Source organism: Bos mutus, chromosome 8 (assembly GCF_027580195.1).
Source record: "Bos mutus isolate GX-2022 chromosome 8, NWIPB_WYAK_1.1, whole genome shotgun sequence".
Taxonomy (NCBI): domain Eukaryota; kingdom Metazoa; phylum Chordata; class Mammalia; order Artiodactyla; family Bovidae; genus Bos; species Bos mutus.
Window position 1 is genome coordinate 29506430 of NC_091624.1, and position 24084 is coordinate 29530513.

Sequence of the window (24084 nt, forward strand, 5' to 3'; positions counted from 1 at the left end):
CAACTGTGTAATGTATCATTTTCTATCCTTAAAACACTTTCTGTATGGTTCTGTTTTAATTGTCTCTGTAAATATATAGGCTGAATTTGTATTTATTTATTTAGCTGAGTCAGGTATTAGTTGTGGCATGTGGGATCTTTCACTGCAGCACATAGGTTCTCTAGTTGTGGTACAGGCCCAGGAGTTGTGTTGCAGTGTGCTTTTACTTGCTGTATGGCATGTAGGATCTTAGTTCCCCAACTAGGGATCCAACCCGTGTCCCCTGCATTGCAAGGTGGATTCTTAACCACTGGACCACCAGGGAAGTTTCTATATTGATTTTTTAAATTCAACTTGAAAAAAATTTTAATAGGTGAATTTAAATATTTTGCATGTTTTATTCTTACTGATATGTTTGGAATTATTTTGTTTTCTGATTGCCATGTTTCTTCTTGGTGTTTGATGCCTTGATCATGTTTTCTTAGTTTTATTTCTTCACTTGCTCCAGTGATTTGAAAGGTATGAAAACTTTATAATTCTTCTTTCTAAAAATTTATTTATAAAATATTTTAGAAATACAGGTGAATATGGAGACTGACATATTATTGGGGGAGGATGTCTGGAGCATCTTTAGACAAGATTATTCTTCCCCATTTTGTTCTGGAGTTGATTGAGGAACATAGGAGTTAAACAGATAAAAAATTAAATGTAAAGTTTATTACTGATAACATTATGGAGCTTGGTTTATACCTATATACATTTATATCTGTAAGCTAGTGGAATTACTTACACAAGCAGTCACTGGCATATTGGGCAGCCCCAGGGATAAATTCCAGATGATGCATCTGCAAATTGGTAGAGCCTCCATCATCTTGAATCCTTGGGTTACTGTGCAGAATAGAGCCTCCTCCACAGTAGCATCTGGGCTGGACATGCAGCACCAGGAAGAAATGGCCTCTTTTGTAAATTAAATTATAAAGATTTAAGAGTTGTTTGTTGCCATACATTATTCTGACTAATAAAGTCAACTTATAGGGCATAGAGCAGACCAAAACCATACTCACTGTAGGTAGGTAAGAAAAAAAGGAGCAAGGTAGGACAATGAGGTTTCTTCTTTTGTGAATTTCTTAGTCCCAACCTCTGCCCATTTGTTTGTTGGGAGTGTTAGCTTTTTATCTTTGATTTATAGTTCTTTGTAAATTCTAAATACTAATCTTTTGTTGCTTTCGTGCATTGTACCTGTCTTCCTGGACTGTGAGTTACCATTTTAAATTTTGTTTTTGGGGTCTTAAAAGCAGAAGCATTAAATCTTCATATAATCAAATTTCTCAATCTTTTGCTTTATATTTTAGACTTTTTTTTGTTTTTATTTTTTTAAATCCATCTCTACCCCACTGTTTGAGTTACTTTTCTATATTTTACTCTAGGACTTGTAAAACTTTTCTTCTTATAGTTAAGCTTTTACAAAAATTTTTTTACTTAGTATTTATTTGGCTGCTCTGGGTCAGAGTTGTGGTATGAGAACTCTCACTTGTGGCATGTGGAATATAGTTCCCAGACCAGGGATCTAACCTGAGCCCTCTGCATTGGGAGCACAGAGTCTCAGCCACTGGACCACCAGGAAAGTCCCTAGCTAGGCATTTTTTTTTTTTTCTTCTTTGGTGTGTGGTGGCCTGTGGTGTGATAAAGATCGAATTTCCTCCCTCCTTACCCCCTAGACAATGTTACTCTTGTTGTTCAGTCCCTAGTCCAGTCAGTCTCTTTGCAACCCCGTGGACTGCAGCACGCCAGGCTACCCTGTCCTTCACTATATCCTGGAGTTTGCTCAAACTCATGTCCATTGACTCAGTGATGGCATCCAACCATCTCATCCTCTGTTGGCCCCTTCTTCTCCTGCCCTCAATCTTTCCCAACATCAAGGTCTTTTCCAATGAGTCAGCTCTTCTCATCAGGTGGCCAAAGTATTGGAACTTTGGCTTCAGCATTAGTCCTTCCAATGAATTTTCAGGGTTGATCCTTTAGGATTCACTGGTTTGATCTTCTTGCAGTCCAAGGGACTCTCAAAAGTCTTCTCAAGTTCTTTGATACTCAGCTTTCTTTATGATTCAACTCTCATCACATCTGCACATGACTACTGGGAAAAATCATAGTTTTGACTGTGGACCTTTGTCAGTAAAGTAATATCCCTGCTTTTTAATATGCTGTCTAGGATTGTCATAGCTTTTCTTCCAAGGAACAAGCATCTTTTAATTTTGTGGCTGCAGTCACAGTCTGCAGTGATTTTGAAGCCCAAGAAAATAAAACCTGTCATATTTCCATTTTTTTCCCATCTGTTTGCCATGATGTGATGGGACCGGAGGCCACGATCTTCATTTTTTGAATGTTGAGTTTTAAGCCAGCTTTTTCACTCTCCTCTTTCACTTTCATCAAGAGGCTTTTTAGTTCTTCTTTACTTTCTGGCTTTAGGGTGGTATCATCTGCATATGTAAGGATATTGATATTTCTCCTAGCATCCTGATTCCAGCTTGTGATTCATCCAGCATGATGTACTCTGCATTTTGTTGTTGTTCAGTGGCTCAGTTGTGTCTGACACTTTGTGACCGAATGAACTGCAGCATGCCTGGCTTCCCTGTCTTTCAGTATCTCTCAGAGTTGGCTCAAACTCATGTCCATTGAGTTGGTGATGCCATCCAACCATCTCATCCTCTGTTGCCCACTTCTCCTCCTCCCCTCAGTCTTTCTCAGCATTAGGGTCTTTTCCAATGAATCAGGTCTTCAAATCAGGTGGCCAAAGTTTTGGAGCTTCAGCTTCAGCACCAGTCCTTTCCAATAAGTATTCAGGGCTGAATTCCTTTAGATTGACTGATTTGATCTCCTTGCAGTCCAAGGGACTCTCAAGAGTTTTTTCCAGCACCATAATTCAAAACCATCAGTTCTTCAGCATCAGCCTTTGTTATGGTCCAACTCTCACATCCATACATGACTACTGGAAAAACCATAGCTTTGACTATACAGATCTTTGTCAGCAAAGTGATGTCTTTGCTTTTTAATACGTTGTTTAGGTTTGTCATAGCTATTCCAAGGAGCAAGCATCTTTTAATTTCATGGCTGTAGACATCTTCTGCATTGATTTTGGAGCCCAAGAAAATGAAATCTGACACTGTTTCCACATTTTCCTCATCTTTTACCAAGAAGTGTTAGGACTGGATGCCATGACCTTAGTGTTTTGAATGTTGAGTTTTAAGCCAGCTTTTTCCACTCTCTTCTTTCACTTTCAAGAGGCTTTTTAGGTCCTCTTCACTTTCTGTCATTAAAGTGGTATCTGCATATCTAAAGTTGTTGATATTTCTTCCAGTAATTTTGATTCCAACTTCTGATTCATCCAGCCTGGCATTTTGCATAATGTTCTCTGCATATAAGTTAAATAAGCAGGGTGACAATATACAGCCTTGACGTACTCCTTTCCCAATTTGGAACCAGTCCATTGTTCCATGTCCAGTTCTAACTGTTGCTTCTTGTCCTGCATACAGGTTTCTCAGGAGGCAGGTAAGGTGGTCTAGTATTCCCATCTCATTAAGAATATTCCACAGTTTGTTGTGATTCACACAGTCAAAGGCTTTAGCATAGTCAATGAAGCAGAAGTAGATGTTTCTTTGGAACTCTCTTGCTTTTTCAGTGATCCAGTGGATGTTGGCTATTTGATCTCTGGTTCCTCTGCCTTTTCTAAATGCAGCTTGTACATATGGATGTTCTCGGTTCATGCACTGCTGAAGCCTAGCTTGCAGGATTTTGAGCATAATCTTGATGGCATGTGTGCAATTGTACAGTAATTTGAACATTCTTTGGCATTGCTTTTCTTTGGGATTGGAATGAAAACTGACCTTTTCCAGTCCTTTGGCCACTGCTGAGTTTTCTGAATTTGCTGGCATAATGTGTGCGACACTTTAACAGCATCATCTTTTAGGATTTGACATATCTCAGCTAGAATTCCATCACCTTCAATAGCTTTGTTCATAGTAATGCTTCCTAAGGCCCACTTGACTTCACACTCCAGGATATCTTGCTATAGGTGAATGACCACACCACTGTGGTTATCTGGGTCATTAAGAGCTTTTTTGTAGAGTTCTGTGTATTCTTGCCACCTTTCTTAATCTCTTCTGCTTCTATGAGGAGCTTGCCATATTTGTCCTTTATTGTGCCTATCTTTGCATGAACTGTTCCCTTGGTATCTCCAGTTTCCTTGAGGAGATCTCTAGTCTTTCCCATCCTATTGTTTTCCTCTATTTCTTTGCATTATTCACTTCAGAAGGCTTTCTTATCTCTCCTTGCTATTCTCTGGAACTCTGCATTCAGTTGGGAATATCTTTCCCTTTCTCCTTTGCCTTTTGCTTCTCTTCTTTTCTCAGCTATTTGTAAGCCCTCCTCAGACAACCACTTTGCCTTTTTGCATTTCTTTTTCTTGGGGATAGTTCTGGTCACTACCCCCTGTACAATGTTACGAACCTCCATCCATAGTTTCAGGCACTCTGTCTACCAGATCTAATCCCTTGAATCTGTGCCATCACCTCCACTGTATAATCATAAGGGATTTTATTTAGGTCATACCTAAATGGCCTAGTGGTTCTCCTTTCTTCAATTTGAGCCTGAATTTTGCTGATGAGCTGAGCTACAGTCAGCTCCAGGTGCTGTTTTTGTTGACTGTATAAAGCTTCTCCATCTTCAGCTGCAAAGACTGTAATCTATCTGATTTCGGTACTGACTATCTGGTGATGTCCATAAGTAGAGTCTTTGCTGGTGTTATTGGAAGGGAATGTTTGCTATGACCAGTGTGTTCTCTTGGCAAAACTTTGTTAGAATTTGCCCTACTTCATTCTGTACTCCAAGACGAAACTTGCCTATTATTCCGGGTATCTCTTGACTTCCTAGTTTTGCATTCCAGTCCCCCATGATGAAAAGGACATCTTTTCTTAGTGTTAGTTCTATGAGGTCTTGTAGGTCTTCATAGAATTATTCAGCTTCAGCTTCTTCAGCATTAGTGGTTGGGGCATAAACTCAGATTACTGTGATGTTGAATGGTTTGCCTTAGAAATGAAATGAGATCATTCTGTCATTTTTGAGATTGCAACCAAGTACTGCATTTTGGACTTTTTTTATTGACTATGAGGGCTACTCCATTTCTTCTAAGGGATTATTGCCCAGAGTAGTACATATAATGGTCATCTGAATTAAATTTGCCTATCCTTATCCATTTTAGTTCACTGATTCCTAAAATCTCAATGTTCACTCTTGCCATCTCCTGTATGACCGGTTTACCTTGATTCATGAATCTAACAGTACATACAACCAATTGTCACTACAGCATGTGTTGAGCATTCTTACTTTTACCATGGCTTCTCAGGCGGTACAGTGCTAAAGAATCTGCCTGCCAATGCAAGATACTTGGGTTTGATCCCTGGGGTGGGAAGATCTGCTGGAGTAGGAAATGGCAACCCACTGTAGTATTCTTGCCTGGAAAACTCCATGGACAGAGGAGACAGGCCACAGTCCATGGGGTCCCAAAGAGTCAGACATGACTCAGTGACTGAGTGTACACACACTGTTACTATTGATCTTCAAAGCCACCTGTGTCATAAGTGAAGTTTCTATGTTTATGGGGTCTGTTACTGAGCTCTTATGTATAACAGATAGAGATCTAGTATATGTGTCAGTTCTACACGGCTAAATTATTGCAAGTTTTAATATTTGGTAGGGCAAAGGCCCCTTTATGTTTGTTTTCTAATTGGTCTCAGTTCTTCTTGGCCTTATGGTCTTGTAGATTAATTTTAGGATCAGCTTGTTAAGTCTTGTGAAAAGTTCTGTTGAGATTTTGATAAGAATGCATTTAGTTTGAATGAAATTACCATCTTTGTGATAGTGAATCTTCCCAATAAAAACCTGCTTTTATCTTTCCTATATTCGTAAGTGACCATGCACTTATATTTTTTATTAGTTATTACAAGTAGTACACAGAAAAACTTTCTAAAAACTACTAATCATGTAAATCCAGAAAGTTTGCAAATGTTTATTTATTCTAATAGTTTGTCTACAGATTCTTTTGTATTTTCTAGGCAGACAGTCATGTATAAATAAGTACTGTTTTGTTTCTAAGTCTTCCCTCATTTCTTTTTATCTTGGCATCGGTGAGCACTTCCAGTTATTACATTATTAAACAGAAGTCATGGTAGTAGAAATTTTCATCTTGGTTTTCATTTTAGGGAGATACTTATGAAGTTAAGGCATGAATTGCGGTATTTCCCCAAGGTATCTGGAAGATAACTTTGATCAGTTTAAAAATATTCTCTTTTAGTCTCATTGTATAAAGTATTAATTTGGAATGAGTTGATTTTAATTACTTCTTCTGTGGGTTTCTTCCATAATCTAGTCATGATGTGTTGGACTTTTTAATGTTGAGCCACTGGTAAGATTAAATTTAATATGCTATTGGCTATTTGTATTTCTTTTCTTAATTGTTTATAGCCTTTATAGAATTTTATTTTCTATTGGGTTTTTATATTGTTTTACAGATTTTATCATTGTGATGATTATTATATATTTTCTGCAAGTTTCTGGTTTTTTTTTCTTTATACCTTGAGTTTTGTGTCATGCTTAAAAGTCCCATTTAAATTATAAAATTAGTTGGTATAATTTTTTATAGTTATCTGACAGCTTTTAAAAACTTACTTCATTTGGTCTTTGTTTTATACGTCAGATTGGTACCTTGTTTTCTTTTCATACTTACAGACATTTGTCCATTACTGAGTAAGGCCTTCTTTGTGACTGATTTTTCTCATATACTAGGTTTTCATATTTGCCTGGGTTCACGTTTCTATGTTGCTGTGCTAAAATCTTACTGTTTTAATTATTCTTGCTTTATATTAAGGCAAGTCTCTGAGGCAGGAGTTTAAAATTTTCAGGCTTCAGGCAAAAAGCCTGTGTTAAGATCTTGATTCTGTTACTTTACAAGTTTGTGACTTTGCTCAGGTTAGTTATTTTGTTTCTTTAGGTTAGGTTTCCTTTCCTGAAAAATACTGATAGTAGTAGTAGCATTTGCTTTATATTAATGAGCTTATTAATGTAATACCTGGCACTAAACTCTCAATAATTGTTAGTTGCCATTGTTTTATGAACATTTCTTCCTATGCTCCTCTTGGTTACTCCTCATCTCGAGGAACAAGGGACTAATGACAGATGTGAGTGATGGCTATTAGCCCTCTCTGAGGGACAAGGTGGAGCCTGTTCTTTCTTATTCCCAGGAGATGTGAATTCTCCCTTCTGCTTCTCTGACAGTGAGCTCACTGAGGGCAGACTTCACTACCCCATAGGGAAGACTTGCACTCTCCAGTCCCTCTGCCAGGACTTGTGAAGTCAGTCCGGTTCCAGGGGGAAAACAGAATGGGTGGGAAGCTTATTGTATTTAAAGTTCTTTTCATCATTTCTACTAAAAAGTAGATACTGTGTTATCATTGCCACCTGACTACTACATATATTTCTCAATTGGTTTAGAATATAACTCTCTGTATTTTATGATTAACTGTGCTTCCCTGGTAGCTCAGACAGTAGAGAATCTGCCTGCAATGCAGGAGACCTGGGTTTGATCCCTGTATTGGGAAGATCTCCTGAAGAAGGGCATGGCTACCCAGTCCAGTATTCTTGCCTGGAGAATTCCACGGACTGAGGAGACTGGTGGGCTACAGTCCACGGGGTCGCAAAGAGTCAGACATGACTGAGCAACTAACACTTTTCATCCCAATAGCTAGTTGTTATGTAGGAAAATATTATTAACTTAACAAATACTTATTAAAGGAAGAGGTAGTAAACTAGAGACCCATTACCCATATCAGAACTATAGACAAATTTGGCACAAGGATGGATTTTGAATGTTCTTGTCAATATTTAAAAACCATGAGATTTAATATACTTCTACTGTATCTTTTCTGTCAAAGAAGCAGGAGTAGTAACTATGTGACAGAGTGTAGGGCAAGACAGTTTACCACTTCAGTACTTCAGTTTTGTTTTTTGACTACAAACACATTAAAGGGAGGACACATGGGTTTACAATAGGATAGTAAGTTTAATCATGAACTTTTAATCAAAATGTTTTAAAGAGACCTATTTTCCAGCTCCAGTTTTCTAATAAAGAGCTCTCATCCCCGCACTCTGGCCTCTATTGTAGTTTATCACAATATGACTCTAGAATAACAATTTGAGAATATCTTGTGCACAGGTAATTGGACATAAGAAAATCAGTGATTCTTCCTCATCCTGTAATATATAAAATATTTCCTTTGGGAACTGAATTTCAGGTTTGGACTTGGAGGGAAAATCTCTCCCCATTTCTATGTAGCTCCTTCCGGTTTTATTTGGGTTTGTTAAAAGAAACTGGATTTCAAGAGATGGTAGCACTAACCAGTTCTGTTGTTTATAAGTGTGCAAAGGATATTTTCTAGATTGTCTTATGCTGGAGAAGGAAATGGCACCCCACTCCAGTACTCTTGCCTGGAAAATCCCATGGACAGAGGAGCCTGGTAGGCTGCAGTCCATGGGGTCGCTAAGAGTCGGATACAACTGAGCGACTTCACTTTCACTTTTCACTTTCATGCACTGGAGAAGGAAATGGCAACCCACTCCAGTGTTCTTGCTTGGAGAATCCCAGGGACGGGGGAGCCTAGTGGGCTGCCCTCTATGGGGTCGCACAGTCGGACACGACTGAAGCGACTTAGCAGCAGCAGCATACTGTGTTTACTGAATGTTTTGTGTCTTAATGAAGTCAGCTTTGGAAGAACACTTTTAGCCAGCAAGTTCACTTTTCAAAAGCTTCATAATTTTGAATAGGTAATATATGCTACAAAATTCAAAAGTTACAAAAACGAATAAATCTTTTTTACCATAACTTCCCTAACTACAGATAGTTTCCCCCTATAAAGGCAAACACCAGGTTTTTTTGTGTTTCCTTCCAGAGATATGCAAGATTTCATATACAGTCATATACATATGTGTTTTAAATGTGTACCTATAAATCATCCAGCCTGTAAACACCTGTAAAGATGTCCCTCTTGGCAGTCTTGCCAGTGTTTTCAGCCTTGGAAATTTCTGCCAAATTGCCTTTTGTTGCCCTTCATGGAGGTTGTCACAGTTTGCATTCTTACCCGCAGACTACGAGCGCCTGTTTCCCTACCTCACCAACACAGTGCTTATCAAATTCCTTCGATTTTTGCCAGTCTGAAGGAAAAGTAGTACCCTATAGTTTAAATTTTATTTTTATTATTTTGCCCTAAGATAAAATTGAAGTTGGGTGTGTTCTTGAGATGGATTTAAAATATTTTTCCAGTTTATGTCGTGAATTTGTATTTATTGCCATGAAGACTATTTTTAAAATGTTTATCAGTTTAACAGATTCTCGTAGCTTATACTTTCATTTAGAAAGATATTCTTGATTAAAAAATAATTCAGTGTTTTGTTTTTTACACTTAAAAACATCTGGTCTGTCTGGAAGTTTAGAATAAGGTTAGGAGATAATGCAGGTTTACTTTTAAGGCAAAAATCTATATATTGTGATATACAACGTGTCTATTCGATTGAGATGACAAAAGTGTAATTCTTGGGAAAGAGTAGTTACTGTATTGCTTGTTCGTTTTAAGGGAGAGTCATTGCAAACATTTTTCACGGATTATTAAAGTAACTCTTTTCTGTAGGAATCCTAGAATACAGAAGGAAATAAAAATCCCCCATAATCCCACTACCATATTATATATAACAAAATTAGGACCGTATTCATACTGCAACTTACTTTTGTTTTCACTGGAGACTAACATAGGTTTAGAAAATTCTTAAATTGTCATTTAGCATCGCGTCAGAATTCCTGTTTTTCAACCATCCAAATACTTTTCTGAGGAGAAATCTAAGGCCTTTAAAGGAAGGAATGATAACCTCTGCTTCAGGCGTACCTTTAAATTTTGAACAGTTTTGAAAAGGCCCCTTTAAAAGGAGATACCAGCACTCAGGCGAGCCACTCAGCGAGTCTCCACCCCAGAGTGGAGGGAGCTCCAAGCCCGCGGGGTTGTCGAGGCGCCGACCTCTCCTGCGGCCTGCTGTAGCGTCCCCTGGTGGCGGCGGGGAAGACGGCCGAGCACAAGGAGGGGGTCAGATCCACTGGCAAGCCCTTCTCTTCCGAGAAATCCTTTTAATCGGTTTGGGAGCCGCTTTCTTAACCAGGCCCGCGTTTGCCTCTGTGACCTTCTGCTGCACCTCCCGACTTTGAGTAGAGACTTGCGGCGCTGGAGGGGCCTGGCGCTGCAGATGACCGACCGCCGAGTGGCCCCGAGGCGGGGCGAAACTCAGCCCGGGCGGCTGGGGCTGGTTTCCGCACCCGTCCCTCACCACCGCGTCTGGGGCGTTTGTGAAGTTTTGAACTTCCGGGGTTGGTTCTCCTGAGCTTGCGGTGGGGTGGCCGGCTGAGGGGCGTCGCTGTGCCGAGTGTTTGGGCGCGGCCCTTTAAACTTTTTTGCTTTTTAAACTTCGGGGGTGTGGTCGCGGCCCTCCTCTCCCCCGCCGCCGGTACTTCCCCTCTGCCCCGCCTTCCAGATGCTGTGGAGTCATGAGCCGGGAGGGTGCAGGGACCCCTTTGGTGGCCGAGGTGATCAGAGGTGAGTGCGGAGGGTGCGCCTCTGGGACACCCCCTATTTAGAGGGCATCGGACAGTGCCCAGGGGTCGAGGAGCCCCCACTGCTGCTCAAGACGCGCCTTTAAACTTTGGGACCAGGGCCGAAGCTGTCTCACGGGCGTGGGTGGCCTCCCGGGACTCCTAGTGCTCAGACGTGGTCCTGCTTTGGGGGTGAATCCGCACTGACGTGTGCACTTGGGACCTTTGTGTCTTACACCATGGCTCGTAGGCTCTCCACCTCGGAGCGAACTCCCTGGTCGCTGTGCATGGGGATCAAGGGTCATTTGTGGTTGAAAGGAGTAAGCTCCGTCATCTGTTTGAGTGTTTGTGGTTGCAAGACGTTTTAGTTGACGCATTCACAGGAAAAATATAGCAGTTGTGTGCACTGAATTGTAGGCAAAAATTGCTTAAATACTATTTGGGGAAAGGATGCCAGCTGGCATCTGTTGTTTCTTACTATTTTAAGGGTTGTACTTGATTTTGCCATAATTTGAATGTAAGTATTCTACTAGCACTACTATTAGTATTACTACTACTAGTTATTGTGGCATACTGCTATCCCAAGGATTTTTGGGCAACTCTTTTTGGGGTGGGGTGGGAAAGGAAGGGTGGAGCCTCCTAGCATTCTTGCTAAACCTCACAACAGCCTAACTTCATTTATGCAATGCAGGTTCATCTCATACTCATCATACAGAAAACTTTCATTGCCTCTGTTATAATGGTAATTTGTCTGATTGTAAAAATCACTACAGAAGTAGTGGTTCCGGATCAAAAAAAGTGACCCCCAAGAACACTGGATAAACAGGATTTGTTTTGTGTTCTGTAGCCGTAAACATTAATTTTGAGGCAATTTTGAGAGCGTTGTCTTTCTGCTTAAAACATAGCTTCTTATTGAAATAACTTTTTAGGATGTCTTGAAAATATAGCGAAACATAGGGAGAATCATCAAGGCTGGTGGTCTAGCCGTGAAATGCCTGCTACCTTGCTGAAATTTTTTAATCTAGAGTAGCTAACGTTTTGCAATGAGAGGTTCATCCAAAAATTGAGTCGTATCACTATGTGAAAAGTCGCTGACAGCTCTTGAAACTAATATTGAAGGCAACTTCTCCTTCTTAAAAATTGCTTATTTATTATTACCCACCAAAATAGAACATTTTGAAGTTACTCACTGATACCCTTACCATAGGTAAAACATGCATGGAAAAGGAATTTTTTTACTTCATCTGAAAACAGTTGCATCATGATATATGAAACGTTTTTAATAATGTGAAGGAAGGAACATTACAATTTTTCCATTTCAGATCGCCTTTGTTTTGCCATTCTCTTCAGCAGACCAAAGAGTTCATCAAATGTACATTATTTCAGCATAGATAATGAACTTGAATATGAAAAGTAAGTATTGCTTTTTAAAAGATTGTTAGTAACTTTTTTTTATTGTGAAAAATCTAAAGGTATGTTTATAAAATTGGAACATTGCAAATCTGTTGATTGTTAGTTGCAGGATGCTGATTTTAATCCTTGGTAATAAAATAGATCCTTAGGAGGGGAAAAATCAAAAAGTGAAAGAATTCTCCTAAGTTTAACAATTTACATTTGAAATTCTAATAGCTTACAGTATAATGAAATATAAACTAGTGTACTAAGTAAGATAATTTTGCCAGTGGAAAAATGTGTGGAAGAATAGCCTTTTTTATTTAGAAAGTATTTTCATGTATTATTTGAGGTTAGATTTAAAGGTGTTGTAGCACTTATCATGTTATTTAACAGTCATCTTTTTACCAAAGTATTTCTTCTATTAGTAAGGCAATAACGTTTAAGTTATATGACCTGTAATAATTTGGTGTGTACTTGCTTGCTTTATTTTGATCTCATACCTACAAAAAGGCAGTTATATTCAGAGCATCTGGAACACACATACACATTTTTGTGTTTCATTTTTGCAGCTTCTACGCAGATTTTGGACCACTCAATCTAGCAATGGTTTACAGATACTGCTGCAAGATAAATAAGAAATTAAAGGTAAAGTACTTTTTACTGAGGTTTCACTTAAATAATCATGATTAGCCTGATCTTGTGGGAAGGAGGGGGAATCTATTTTTTAAAAGGCAATGTCATGTTTTTTCACTACAGTGGTGTTTGGGACATACATGTGGTTTATTGTTTTATGAAGTCATAGTATATCTGTTTTTCTAGAGTTTTGATGGAATGGTTTAAGTTTGGGTCATTTGATTCTGATTTGGATTGGTGATGTTTAGATACTTGAAAAGCCAAAGTGGAAGTTGTTAATAAAGTGAATCTCTTATTGTCTGAGTTAATAGAACTGAAACCTAACAAGAGAAGCTTTCCTTCCTTTGGTCATTGTTCTTTCTCCCTTCACTGTGGTAGGGAATGTTAGGAGACTAAGAGAAATCAGTTCATCTTACTTTATTGTATCTTGAATCTCTCATATTTTACTACTTGTGACTCTTTACTTGACCCTTTACACATATGATTAAGGAGTAGGGAAACAGGAGCAAACAGCATATATTTAAGAGTATCACTAAATTATAAGAGTGTATTGTTGGTTTGAACTTAGACCTTATTCATTTATTTTTTAAAAAACTTTGAATTATTAGTTATATAAAACAAAAAGTTTATATACTGCTAGCAATTCCAAGAGTCACTATAAATTCTCAAGTAGAAATACTGGATTTGGGGGCGGGTACTCTTTAAAAACAAGTTTATTCAGTTGATTATTTATTAGACTACTACACAGAAATAAAACTCATTGTCAACTAAAAATTATATTACATTGAAAATTAATTAGTGAGTAAGGCAGATATTTTCTCCCTTGAACATCAGACTTAAAATTACACATTAGAAATATTTGGCCATCCAAGGGATTGGGGGCAGGAGGAAAAGGGGACGACAGAGGATGAGATGGCTGGATGGCATCACCGACTCGATGGACTTGAGTTTGAGTGAACTCCGGGAGTTGGTGATGGACAGGGAGGCCTGGAGTGCTGCGATTCATGGGGTCGCAAAGAGTCGGACATGACTGAGTGGCTGAACTGAACTGAAGGACTTTTATCCTTTGGGTCAATGAAGATTATATTCATCCTTTTTTCAAAATTAAAAAATCATTAATATTCACTAGAACAACTTGTAGAGTATTGACCATCCAACCTGATTGAAACTTTGATTCCTGTTCAATTAATAGTGATAAAAAATGTGTTGAATTTATAGTAAGAGTGTCTTATGCTGCTTGAGGGCTGGTTGGGTTGTTGTTTTTTTAAATCAACTTGTGTCTCTTACTCTTTCTAAACAACCAAAGGAAAATTCATCATGTACACGTTCATCATTGAAATACCCAAAACACTGGCTCACAGAAGTGAAGAAATACTGTGCTTATTCAGCTGAATATATCCTATTTCTTACCCTTAATTGAAACATTTCAACTCAAGTTAGTGAAGTACATGTAAAGAAGTACTAACAAATCATGTTGTTCCTTTGGTTTTACTTTCTATATCCTTTTTATTTTTAACTTAATCAAGAACAGAACATTCTAGCAACACCCCAGGAACAGCCCGTTTTCTCTCTCCTGGTTATCTCTGTACCACCCTCCTCACTCCACTCCTCCCTACCCCATTCACTATCCTGATTTCTAACAGAATGAATTATTTTACCTATTTTTGTACCCTTTTCTTTTAATTTAAAGGTTTCAGAAATAGATTTTTTAAAAAATCAGACAATAGGGAAAGGAAAAACGATCTCTTTTACTACCTTTTCCAGCTTTTATGTATTCTTTCAGAGATAGTCTATACTTTCAAAGTGTATCTGTGTGTATCTCCTCCTTTTAAAAAAATTGAAGTGTGGTTGATTTATGATATATTAATTTCAGGTGTCTCCTCTCCCACTCTTCAATTATACATTTGTTCTATTCCAAGAGTATGTCTTTTATGGGAATGTACATAGTATTTTTGAGTATCAATTTAAAAAGTCTTTCTGAATGCTTCAACATTGTGAGATCCAGAATTTATTTTAATCACAAAATAAAGTTTTTGAAAACTTGAAATTAGAAAGGAAATACTAGCAACTGTTTATCTTTATGCAGTCCATTACAATGATGAGGAAGAAAATTATACATTTTACTGGCCCTGATCAGAGAAAACAAGCAAATGCTGCTTTCCTTGTTGGATGTTATATGGTAAGTATTTAACTACTTTTCTAATATTTTAGTGAAATCATGTACAACAGTGGTATTTGTAGTTGGCGTTTTGATATTACTTTTTTCTAAGAGATCTTGATTTCTTGCCAGAAAGAATATCTTTTGCTTTATAAAAATTGACCAAGTGGGAAAGTCTATGGAGAGGATAAGGGGTATATGGGAGATGTCTGTAACTTCTACTCAGTTTTGCTGTTCTGAACCTGAAACTGCTTTTTTAAAAAGTCTATTTTTAAAAAAAGATCAACTACCATGAATACCTTTTTAAGTGTTATGGCACTTAAATTTAGAAAATAATGACCCAAAGCTGTGTTTCTATTAAGTCATGATACATGTAGTAAAGTTATGAAAGTAGAGTCAAGATTTCGATTGATTTATAAAAACAAAACCAAAATACATAAAAAGTGTATCACATGTGGTTAGAGTTCTTTATAATTTGAGTACAGGCAATATTTCCCCAACTGAGGTATGATTCTGAACATGTCAAAGCATATAGCAGGACATGGCATGTCAATATTGTAGGTAAATGGGTAACATACTGTGTAGATTATACACAGCATTGAGTGGGTGGTCTGTTTAGGTCATTGGAAGACTATTTTGGCATAGCCAGTATTTCATGACTTACGAATTTCATTTATGTGTAAATGTCATGGAAAGTATTTGGTTATTTAGAGTCAGGTTTTGTGTAGTACTTTCATTCATCTCTAGGAGTACCTAAGTAACAGATTTTCCTAAATAAGCCAAGAGGTCCTTCTTGCAGTGGTGGTCTTCATGTTTTTGGTGGTGTGGAACCTAGCTGCTCTACCAAGTGGGGGAAAATATCGAGTAGTTATTCTAGATAAAAAAAGGGTTGGTGCTGGAGTTCTTGGGGTAAGTTGTTTCTTCCCCCAGGTTGCTTCTGTCATGCTTTCACTTAAAACTGTTTTTCTGACATGTAGTTTGAAAATTTGGAATTTACAGTGATTAGACCAAAAAGTTCATGGTACTTGGTGAAATTGCACCTCAAAATAGTTGGATAGTTTTCTTTTCTATGTTTATGGTGGGGGTTTGTGTTTGTTTATGTTCACAAAAGTAATCGAGAGAAGTGATTCTGAGATAACTGAGTTTTATTATCATCTCTGAATGTATGAAACACAGACTTTAGATTATGTTTCTTAAAATTTGTGTTTTTTTTTTCAAGCTTACCCAGATAAGGACTTATACTTTTTGGCTTTTGTCATCTTCCCTGATGTTTATTGTACTTAGCAGCAAAACTCCTGAGGGGGCAGTGCTGGTAGGAGGCTATGCAGGATCCCAAGAGAAAGAGAATGAAGAAGGTAGCTGCTTTAAGTGGGATATTTGGTCCCATTACTTGGCTAGTCAATGGGGAGAGGAGCACCACAGATTAAACTGTGATAACTTTCCAGGAAAAAGGACACAGCCAGAATTCTTGGTGTTCATAAAGTATTAAAGGGAACCCTGAAGAAATGGCTTTTGATGTAACAGTAAAAGTCTTTCTTGCCCAGGAGAAAAATCTGGAATGGCTGAAGTTGTTTCATTTAAGAGAATGTTCTCCTGAGCAGAACACACAGCACTCTCCTGAACTACTTTGGGGTCAGTCCATTGTCTCTCTCTGGTCAGATGAGATGATCTCTAAAATGGTGGGATCTTGAGTAGCCAGATATGATGACTTCAGTGTGAAAGAATCCCTTAGAGGGTAGCTGTGGGTATGGTGGGAACCAAGGGTTGTCTTAGAAATAAAACACTTGATAATTTTATAAATAAGAAATCTCTCGTCTTAAATTTTTTTTTTTTTTTTTTTTTTAGGTAGTGAAAAAACTCAATACCCATTGGCATATTGATTGAAAATGTGTTGGCATACTGGTTCCCAGTTTGGTGTTAGCCTTTTGACTTTGTTTATGGTTGTATTTTGGCATGTAAAAGTGTATTTTTCTACAGCTAATATGTTTTAGATTTAGAAATCCTTCCAGGGTTTTAGACTCCCAGGTTAGCACTGATTTGACTGGTTAGGAAAGTGCCAGGTAAACAATTACACTTGAGTTCATTCCTCTGTTCAGTTAGAAGCCAGCTTGGCAGGAGGTTTATGGCTCTTGGCTGTAGCAAATGGCTTTGTAGCCATGACTGGCTCGTTCAAGTAGGAGATTGGGGCTATAATGATGCTAGGTGGGGAAACAGGAGAAAAACTTCTAAGAAAAGGAGATTTATTAATAGTAGCAAAGGAGTGTCAATACATAAGTGTGTATACCCCAAGTACGTAAGTAAGTGGTATAGGTTTGATCTGATTGAAGACTATGGAGTTCTCCAATTAAAGATTTACAGAGATGCATGAAAATTCCTTAAAAATTGACCTTCAGGTCTGATGACCTTTTCCTGAAGTTGTTTGAGGAATTTTGGAGATAATAAGGCTTTTTAATGATTGACTTAGAGGGTGGTGTAGTAACATTAAAGCAAAAAGTCTGGAGGAAGTATAGTCAGGAAGAAGTATTCCAAATGGACTGAATCTGTTTAAAAGGACTGTCTTTTTATTAAACTCTGGGCCTCTGAAAGGAACTATTCTCCCTTCATCCTTGTATACGCAAAAGGACCTAATAGAGGGTGTGAAGAGAGTGAAAGGATAAAATTAGTAATTCTGTTTATTTTTTACCCTAACAACAGAAGCAGTTAGGCCTTACAAATACTTAAAATACTCAAATACTTAAAATAGGATTGACATGTCTGTATATTTAGTCCTTTTGTCAGATGGTCGGGCACCATGTGTGGTGTAACAAATAAGAGCAGCTTGACTTTTCAATGTGTTTCTAACTATTAAGTTTATGTGGTCTGGTAAACAGATTTGCCAGATATCTGAAATATTAGATTCTTGGATAACAAATTAGGGTAAAACTAAAAATTTTTTTGTATCACTCACAATAAAAGAGTTGAGGGACATAAAAGATAACTGAGTTTTGTGTGTGTTTTTTTTTTTTTTTTTTTGAGAAAAGGATAATTTAATCCTAGCATTTTACAAAATGATAAGTTTGCTGCCATGTTGTGATAAGTCAGTGGCTGTTTCCTAGCCCGATTTTGGGGTGGTGGTACTTTAACCTGTCATTTCAAGTAAGGATGAAATTCTAAGTGGAAAAGTAAATGCTTTTCAAAACAAATTCACTTTTGTGAGGGCATTTTGAAAATCAAAGTTTGAAACTTTGTCATTTTGTTATAAAAAATGTGTACAAAACCATATTCAGACCCTTGAGAAACTTAGAAAAATTTCTTTTAAAAGATACTTTTATCTTTATAGAAGCAGCGTATGTTCACCAGTATAATTTTATCACATGACTTTTCTTAGTCAGTGATCTGTTCTTTCATTTCAGTACATGTTCCATCATCTGTATACCCAGATTATATTTGTATTTCTCAATTAATCCAAAGTGTCTACACCAGTATCTAATTCAGGACCATATATTGCATATGGTTGTTGTGTATTTAAATCTCTCTCACACATGGTCCTTTTTAGCTAACATTGATTTTTTTTTTTTTTTTAAGAAACCAGACCTAGTTTCTTGTAGAAAGTTCCACCTTTTGAATTTCTCTGGTTTCTTCTTCGTGGTTTTTTGTTGTTGTTGTTGTTCTTTTTTTTTTTTTTTTCTTTGTGGTATTTTTTATACTTGTTTCTCCATTATTTGCATTTCTTGCGAACTGAAAGTTGTATCAACAGGTTTGCCTTAGTACTATATGTTGTATCAATCAGAAAACATAGAATACCTACATTACCATTAGTGATGCTAAAAATGGCCACTGGATTAAATGCTAACCATCAAATCTCTTCAATACATTGTTTCGTCCTTATGATTTAAGCATTCTGTGTGGGGTGATTTTGGAACTGTTTGTATATTCAGTTCCCTATCAACCATGCGTCTTGCTGTTTTAAACAATCAAATATGCTTGATTGAATCAATCATTTTACTAGGGTATCAGTATAACATTTTTTAAATTATTCATTCTTCTTTCACTTATTAGCTGTCTTACTTTTATGGGAATTAAGCTTTCCCTCATTCAGTTGGGACTCTTTGGTTACCCTGAAACCAATTTTCTTACTGAGAAGGCAGAATGAATAGCCAGTTCCCTTTAATGACCAGTTTTTGAAGTAAAGTATTACATTAATAGCCACAAAACAAAATTTTAAAACCAGCTTTAACAATATTTCAATAGGTTTTTAACTCATTTGCTAAATATTTGAAAAATGTGCAGCACTATTCTAGCATCTATCGATTAGCATTTAGGAAATTAGAAATTTACTAACCAAATGTACATCATTGCTGAACGGGATGAAAAAACGAGTGTAATCATTCCTGCACTTGCATTTACATATCATGGTAAATGATGTATAATGATATATTAAAGGGATTTGATTATTGTTGTTCAGTCACTAAATTGTGTCCAACTCTGTCACCCCATGGACTACAGCTCTCCAGGCTTCCCTGTTCTTCACCAACTCTGAGTCTGCTCAAACTCATATCTGTTGAGTTGGTGATGCCATCTAACTCACCCTCTGTCTCCCCCTTCTCCTGCCCTCAATCTTTCCCAGCATCAGAGTCTTTTCCAGTGAGTCGGCTCTTCGCATCAGGTGGCCAAAGGATTGGAGCTTCAGCTTCAGTACCAGTCCTCCAGTGAATATTCAGGGTTGATTTCCTTTAGGATTGACTGGTTTGATCTCCTTGCTGTCCAAGGGACTCTCAAGAGTCTTCTCCAGCACAGCAGTTCGAAAGCATCAATTCTTTAGTGCTTGGCCCTCTTATGGTCCAACTGTCGCATCTGTCTGTACATGACTACTGAAAAAAAACCATAGGTTTGACTATACGGACGTTTGTTGGCAAAGTGGATACGCTAAGTTTGTCATAGCTTTTCTTCCAAGGAGCAAGTGTCTTTTAATATCATGGCTGCAGTCAGCGTCTGCAGTGATTTTGGAACCCAGGAAAACAAAGTTTGTCACTGTTTCCATTTTTTCCCCCATTTTGGATGCCATGATCTTACTTTTTTGAATGTTGAATTTTAAGCCAGCTTTTTCATTCTCCTCTTTCACCTACATCAAGAGGCTCTTTAGGGATTTGATGGTTAGCACCTAATCCAGTGGCCATTTTTAGCACCAATAGTGGTAATTTAGGTAGTCTCTTTTCTGATGCGATACAACATATACTAATGCACAAGCCTACTGATACAACTTCCAGTTCACAAGAAATACAAAGAATGGAGAAACTAATTTTAAAGACTATCTTTTTCAGTTACCACAGCGATTAAAATCAAGAACTGAAATAGTTGAACTTGCACCTAGGCTTTTAAATCAAGATTTTAAAAAATTGAAGTATATCAATCACATTAAAATCTATTAATATTTTAGTGAACACAATTTTTAACATAATTACAGTATATAATGATTCATTTTAGAAATGTCACCTTTTCTATTTAGTTTCTTATGTGCATACTTTATAGTAATAGTGGTATATTATTACACTGGAAGGAATAAACATTGATTTCTAGTTGCAAACAGCTGTTTGGAAGAGGCCATTGTAAAGGGTTTAGGGATTTCATTTCAGAAGTTGAAGGATTTAGGTTCAAATTGAGCTAGCTTTTAATTTCAGTCTGGTAGACTATCTGGCACAAAGTAAGCATTTACTAAATGTAATTTTCTTTCTTTTTTTGGTTCTGCCTACCATTATTACACCTTAAATCTGCTTTTTATATTAAAAAACAAAAATGATGCCATTGTATTTTACTGGTTATCAGCTTTGGTTATATCTTACTGTCTCAACATTTATATTTTCCTGCACATATACAGTACTTAGCTCTTCCATAGGTTAAATGTACTTTTGAGAACTTGCCTGGGAAATTAACCGTTGTTTCTAACATTTTCTGTGGTTAAAGCATCCTGAGTGTAAAATAAATGACACAAGCAAACTGTTGGTACATAATTTGCAAGTTTGCCCTCTTGTAATGTTTAATAGATTACTTTGTAGAGCTAATTATGATAACATACGGATTCCCTGTTCAAAATGTCACTCTCTATTATTATATTTTTGTTTTAAGCAATTTTTAAGCCTTCAGAATGGTTTACTTGTAAACATTTATACCAAAAATTGTGATACTGATGAAATTCTAGGAATATATTAATTCAGCCATCTGTGAGTAGAATCCTAAATTTCATTGAATTTGAGATTGCTTCAACATTTGTAATAAGAGCTCAGGGGCTTAATTTGTTATTTAATGATGACCTTTTGAACCTGTCATCCATTTTTTCTTAATGATTTAATTATTTTGAACTCAGAAACTCTATGCTGGGTTAAGGTGGCTGCAAGGTGAAGGGATTAGACAAGAATTTAAAATAAGGCGAGCTGAGGGGAAAGTCTCTGGAACAGTGTGTGTGAATCCAGCTCAACAAACAGCAGTCTAGACAGGGTAACAGAGACTGGGAGACAGAACCAGCTGGGTCTGCCAAAGTGTTTGTAAACACCTATCTCTGGGCAAACACCCTTCCTGGGTATCTGTGAAAGGCAGGGCAAAGTTAGTGTGAGGCGCACCAGAGCCACAGAAGGGGGCCGGCGTGGCACTGTGGTGGAGGAAACTGGCTGTGTCACCATCGTTCATCACAACTTTACTTCCCTTTTCACCTTGCTGAACCTAACTGATATTTCCGCTCTCTGTGAGACTTGCTAGGGGCTAGCATAGAGTCGGACACGACTGAAGTGACTTAGCAGCAGCAGCATTTATGATGTTTGCAAATCTGTGAGGCTTCTGTGGAATTTTGGACCCCCATTCTTGTTTTAGTACTTGTTTTACCCAGTTTCTTATCTATAAATAAGGATTAAGAGTATGACCCAGGGTAAGCAGTTAACACCAGAAGTTAAAAAGTAATAGCTTGCCAGCTTTAGGTAACCCACAGAGTATTTATAATTAGTAGTTTGTTTTTGCTGATGTTTAAAAATTAGGTGTTTTTATTTTAAAAATTCAGGATTTTTGCTTTGTCTCAAAAAAAAGTCCCTGCTACTCACATAGAATATATCCATTTACCCTTATAGCCAAGGCAAATTCCTACACATTCATTAGTTGTCTGGCCATGGTAGAGATGTGTTTGCTATGTCAAAGTTCCAGTTTCCTTTTATCTAAATTGAACATCATTATACCAACCTACTGTACATACAAATAAAAGTAATTTGAGAGGTTAAAACCATTGAAATGTAAGGCCATCTGATTTTTTTTTTTTTAGGGTGATTTGGGATTTTCTTTTTTTTAACTAGTATTTGTGCAGGAACTGTAACAGTGATTTTCTCTTATTTACTTTTTTAAAATCACATAAATTGCTTATCGCAGATAATCTTTTCCTTGTTCAACTTTTTTATTCAGCAGTTGAATCTTTAAACTTGTTTCCAGTTTGCATTGATTTATGAAAATTGTATGTTAATCCGTATAGTGATTTTTTAAAAAAAGATCAATCAAGTTCTTGGCATTGGAATGACTGTGTCATCTGGCTGATGTGGAAATAATTAAATACAAGAAACGTTGTGACATTTCTCCATGAGGAATAATTGAAAATAGTTTACTGGTTTATTGGGCTGCCACATTTGTTGTTGGAATTTAAATACCCTTTGTTATGATTAACTCAGATGACTTGGTTTTTTAAACTCTGCCAAAGGCTTCTCTAAGTATATAGATTAAACTTCAAAATGTTCTGTAGAAGAATAGAAATGAGAAGCACCTGTCTAAACAACTGCACTTTATTGTTTGAGACCTGAACTGTCATAATTAAAACTATAAATGATCAAGTTGTGATCTTTTTGTTTCAGTCCACTAATTTATCCATTGCTACTTGAGCCTCTTCCAGTATTGAAACATAGATCAGCAATCCAAAATCAGAAGTTTTCACAGAGGCTGGTTTAGGTAGATGGTGATTTTTTAAATGGGGGCGGTGGAGGTCCTAGAAATGGCTGCAGTATTGTTCAGCAAAAAATAAAACAACCCCAAAAAACCCCATAGTATACAAAACCATGCTTTTCATGATACATGAAAAGCACTACTGACTTCCTAAGTATTTTCTACCCCAATATTTTATTTTTCCAGTGAGATTGCCTTTTGCTGCTTCAGAAACATTGCTTACCCTGGAGAGAGAGAGCAGGTTCTCTTTACTTATGTTTCCTAAGCCATGGGGCTTCCTTACCATTACATTTCTGTACTTGCCACATTAAAAAAAAAATTAGCCACTTTCAACAAACTGAAATGATCAGTTGGTAATAGTTTATTGCATTACTTACTGTATTATCTCTTGGTACCGTACAGACTATGCCATTACTTAGTGACTTAAAACAACAATTGATATTCTCTCTAACGGTTCCTGTGGGGAATGTATTTGAAAGTGGCTGACTTGGGTGTGTCTGTTTCTGGATTCAGCTGGGCTGCAGTTATCTGAAGGCATGACTGGAGTTAGAGGATCCAGTGCTTAGATGACCCGGTTTACATGCCCGGCAACTAGCACTGGTTGTTGGCAAAGGCCCTCAGTTCCTTGCCATGTGGGCTGCCCTCACAAATAACGGCTTAATTTACTTCGAATGAGGAGTCCTAAAGAAAGCACGGTAAAGGCCACAACATTTTTATGATCTAGCCTCAGAAGTCACATTCTACCATTAAATCCATCTGAGCCACCACGGAAGCTGGCCACTGTTTACAGAGTGGTGACCTGTTCCTTAAGGGTGAAAATATCAGGAGATGAATATTTTGGGGGCTGTCTTGGAAGTTAGCTATTACAGTTGTTTAATATCTCGGCGTTTTCTATTTGGGGATAGCAACGTGCAGTTAGAGTGACCATTCTATATATATAGCTTTTCATGAAAAGACACCAAAAGAATTTGATAAGCGTATAACTTCCAAATTGCTGGGAATACAGTGATGCATCATAACATTGGATTGATTTAGAGTTTACTAATTTGAGAATTTAGGTTAATATGGGAGCCATTTTAAGGATTCTTCTCAAGAACAAATTAATGATAATTTTATTTGGGAAGGGCTTTTGACTAGGGAAGTGGGTATAGAATTAAGAATTACAGATTGTTAGAAAACATTTCTTTGATTGTTACATGTTTAGTCCTCTGGGGCTGCTATAACAAAATGCCAGAGGCTGGGAAGGCTTGTAAATAACAGAAGTTTCTTTCTTACAGTTTTGGAGGCTGAGAATCCA

The 24084-nt window shown here is 37.3% G+C and overlaps 1 protein-coding gene across 15 annotated transcripts in view; it reads left to right on the top strand.

The window, feature by feature from the left end:
- CDC14B (cell division cycle 14B) overlaps window positions 1-24084 on the top strand; it is a 163362-nt gene that overhangs the window by 59872 nt on the left and 79406 nt on the right. For 12 of the 15 annotated variants that reach the window (XM_070375305.1, XM_070375306.1, XM_070375308.1 and 9 more), the window contains exons 2-4: window positions 11980-12070; window positions 12622-12697; window positions 14772-14864. In XM_070375305.1, the coding sequence (XP_070231406.1) occupies window positions 11980-12070; window positions 12622-12697; window positions 14772-14864 (260 nt within the window). Of the gene's footprint in view, window positions 1-10086; window positions 10662-11979; window positions 12071-12621; window positions 12698-14771; window positions 14865-24084 lie in introns of those variants that run through there. The other 3 variants (XM_070375296.1, XM_005904061.3, XM_070375309.1) reach the window with 3 other exon arrangements.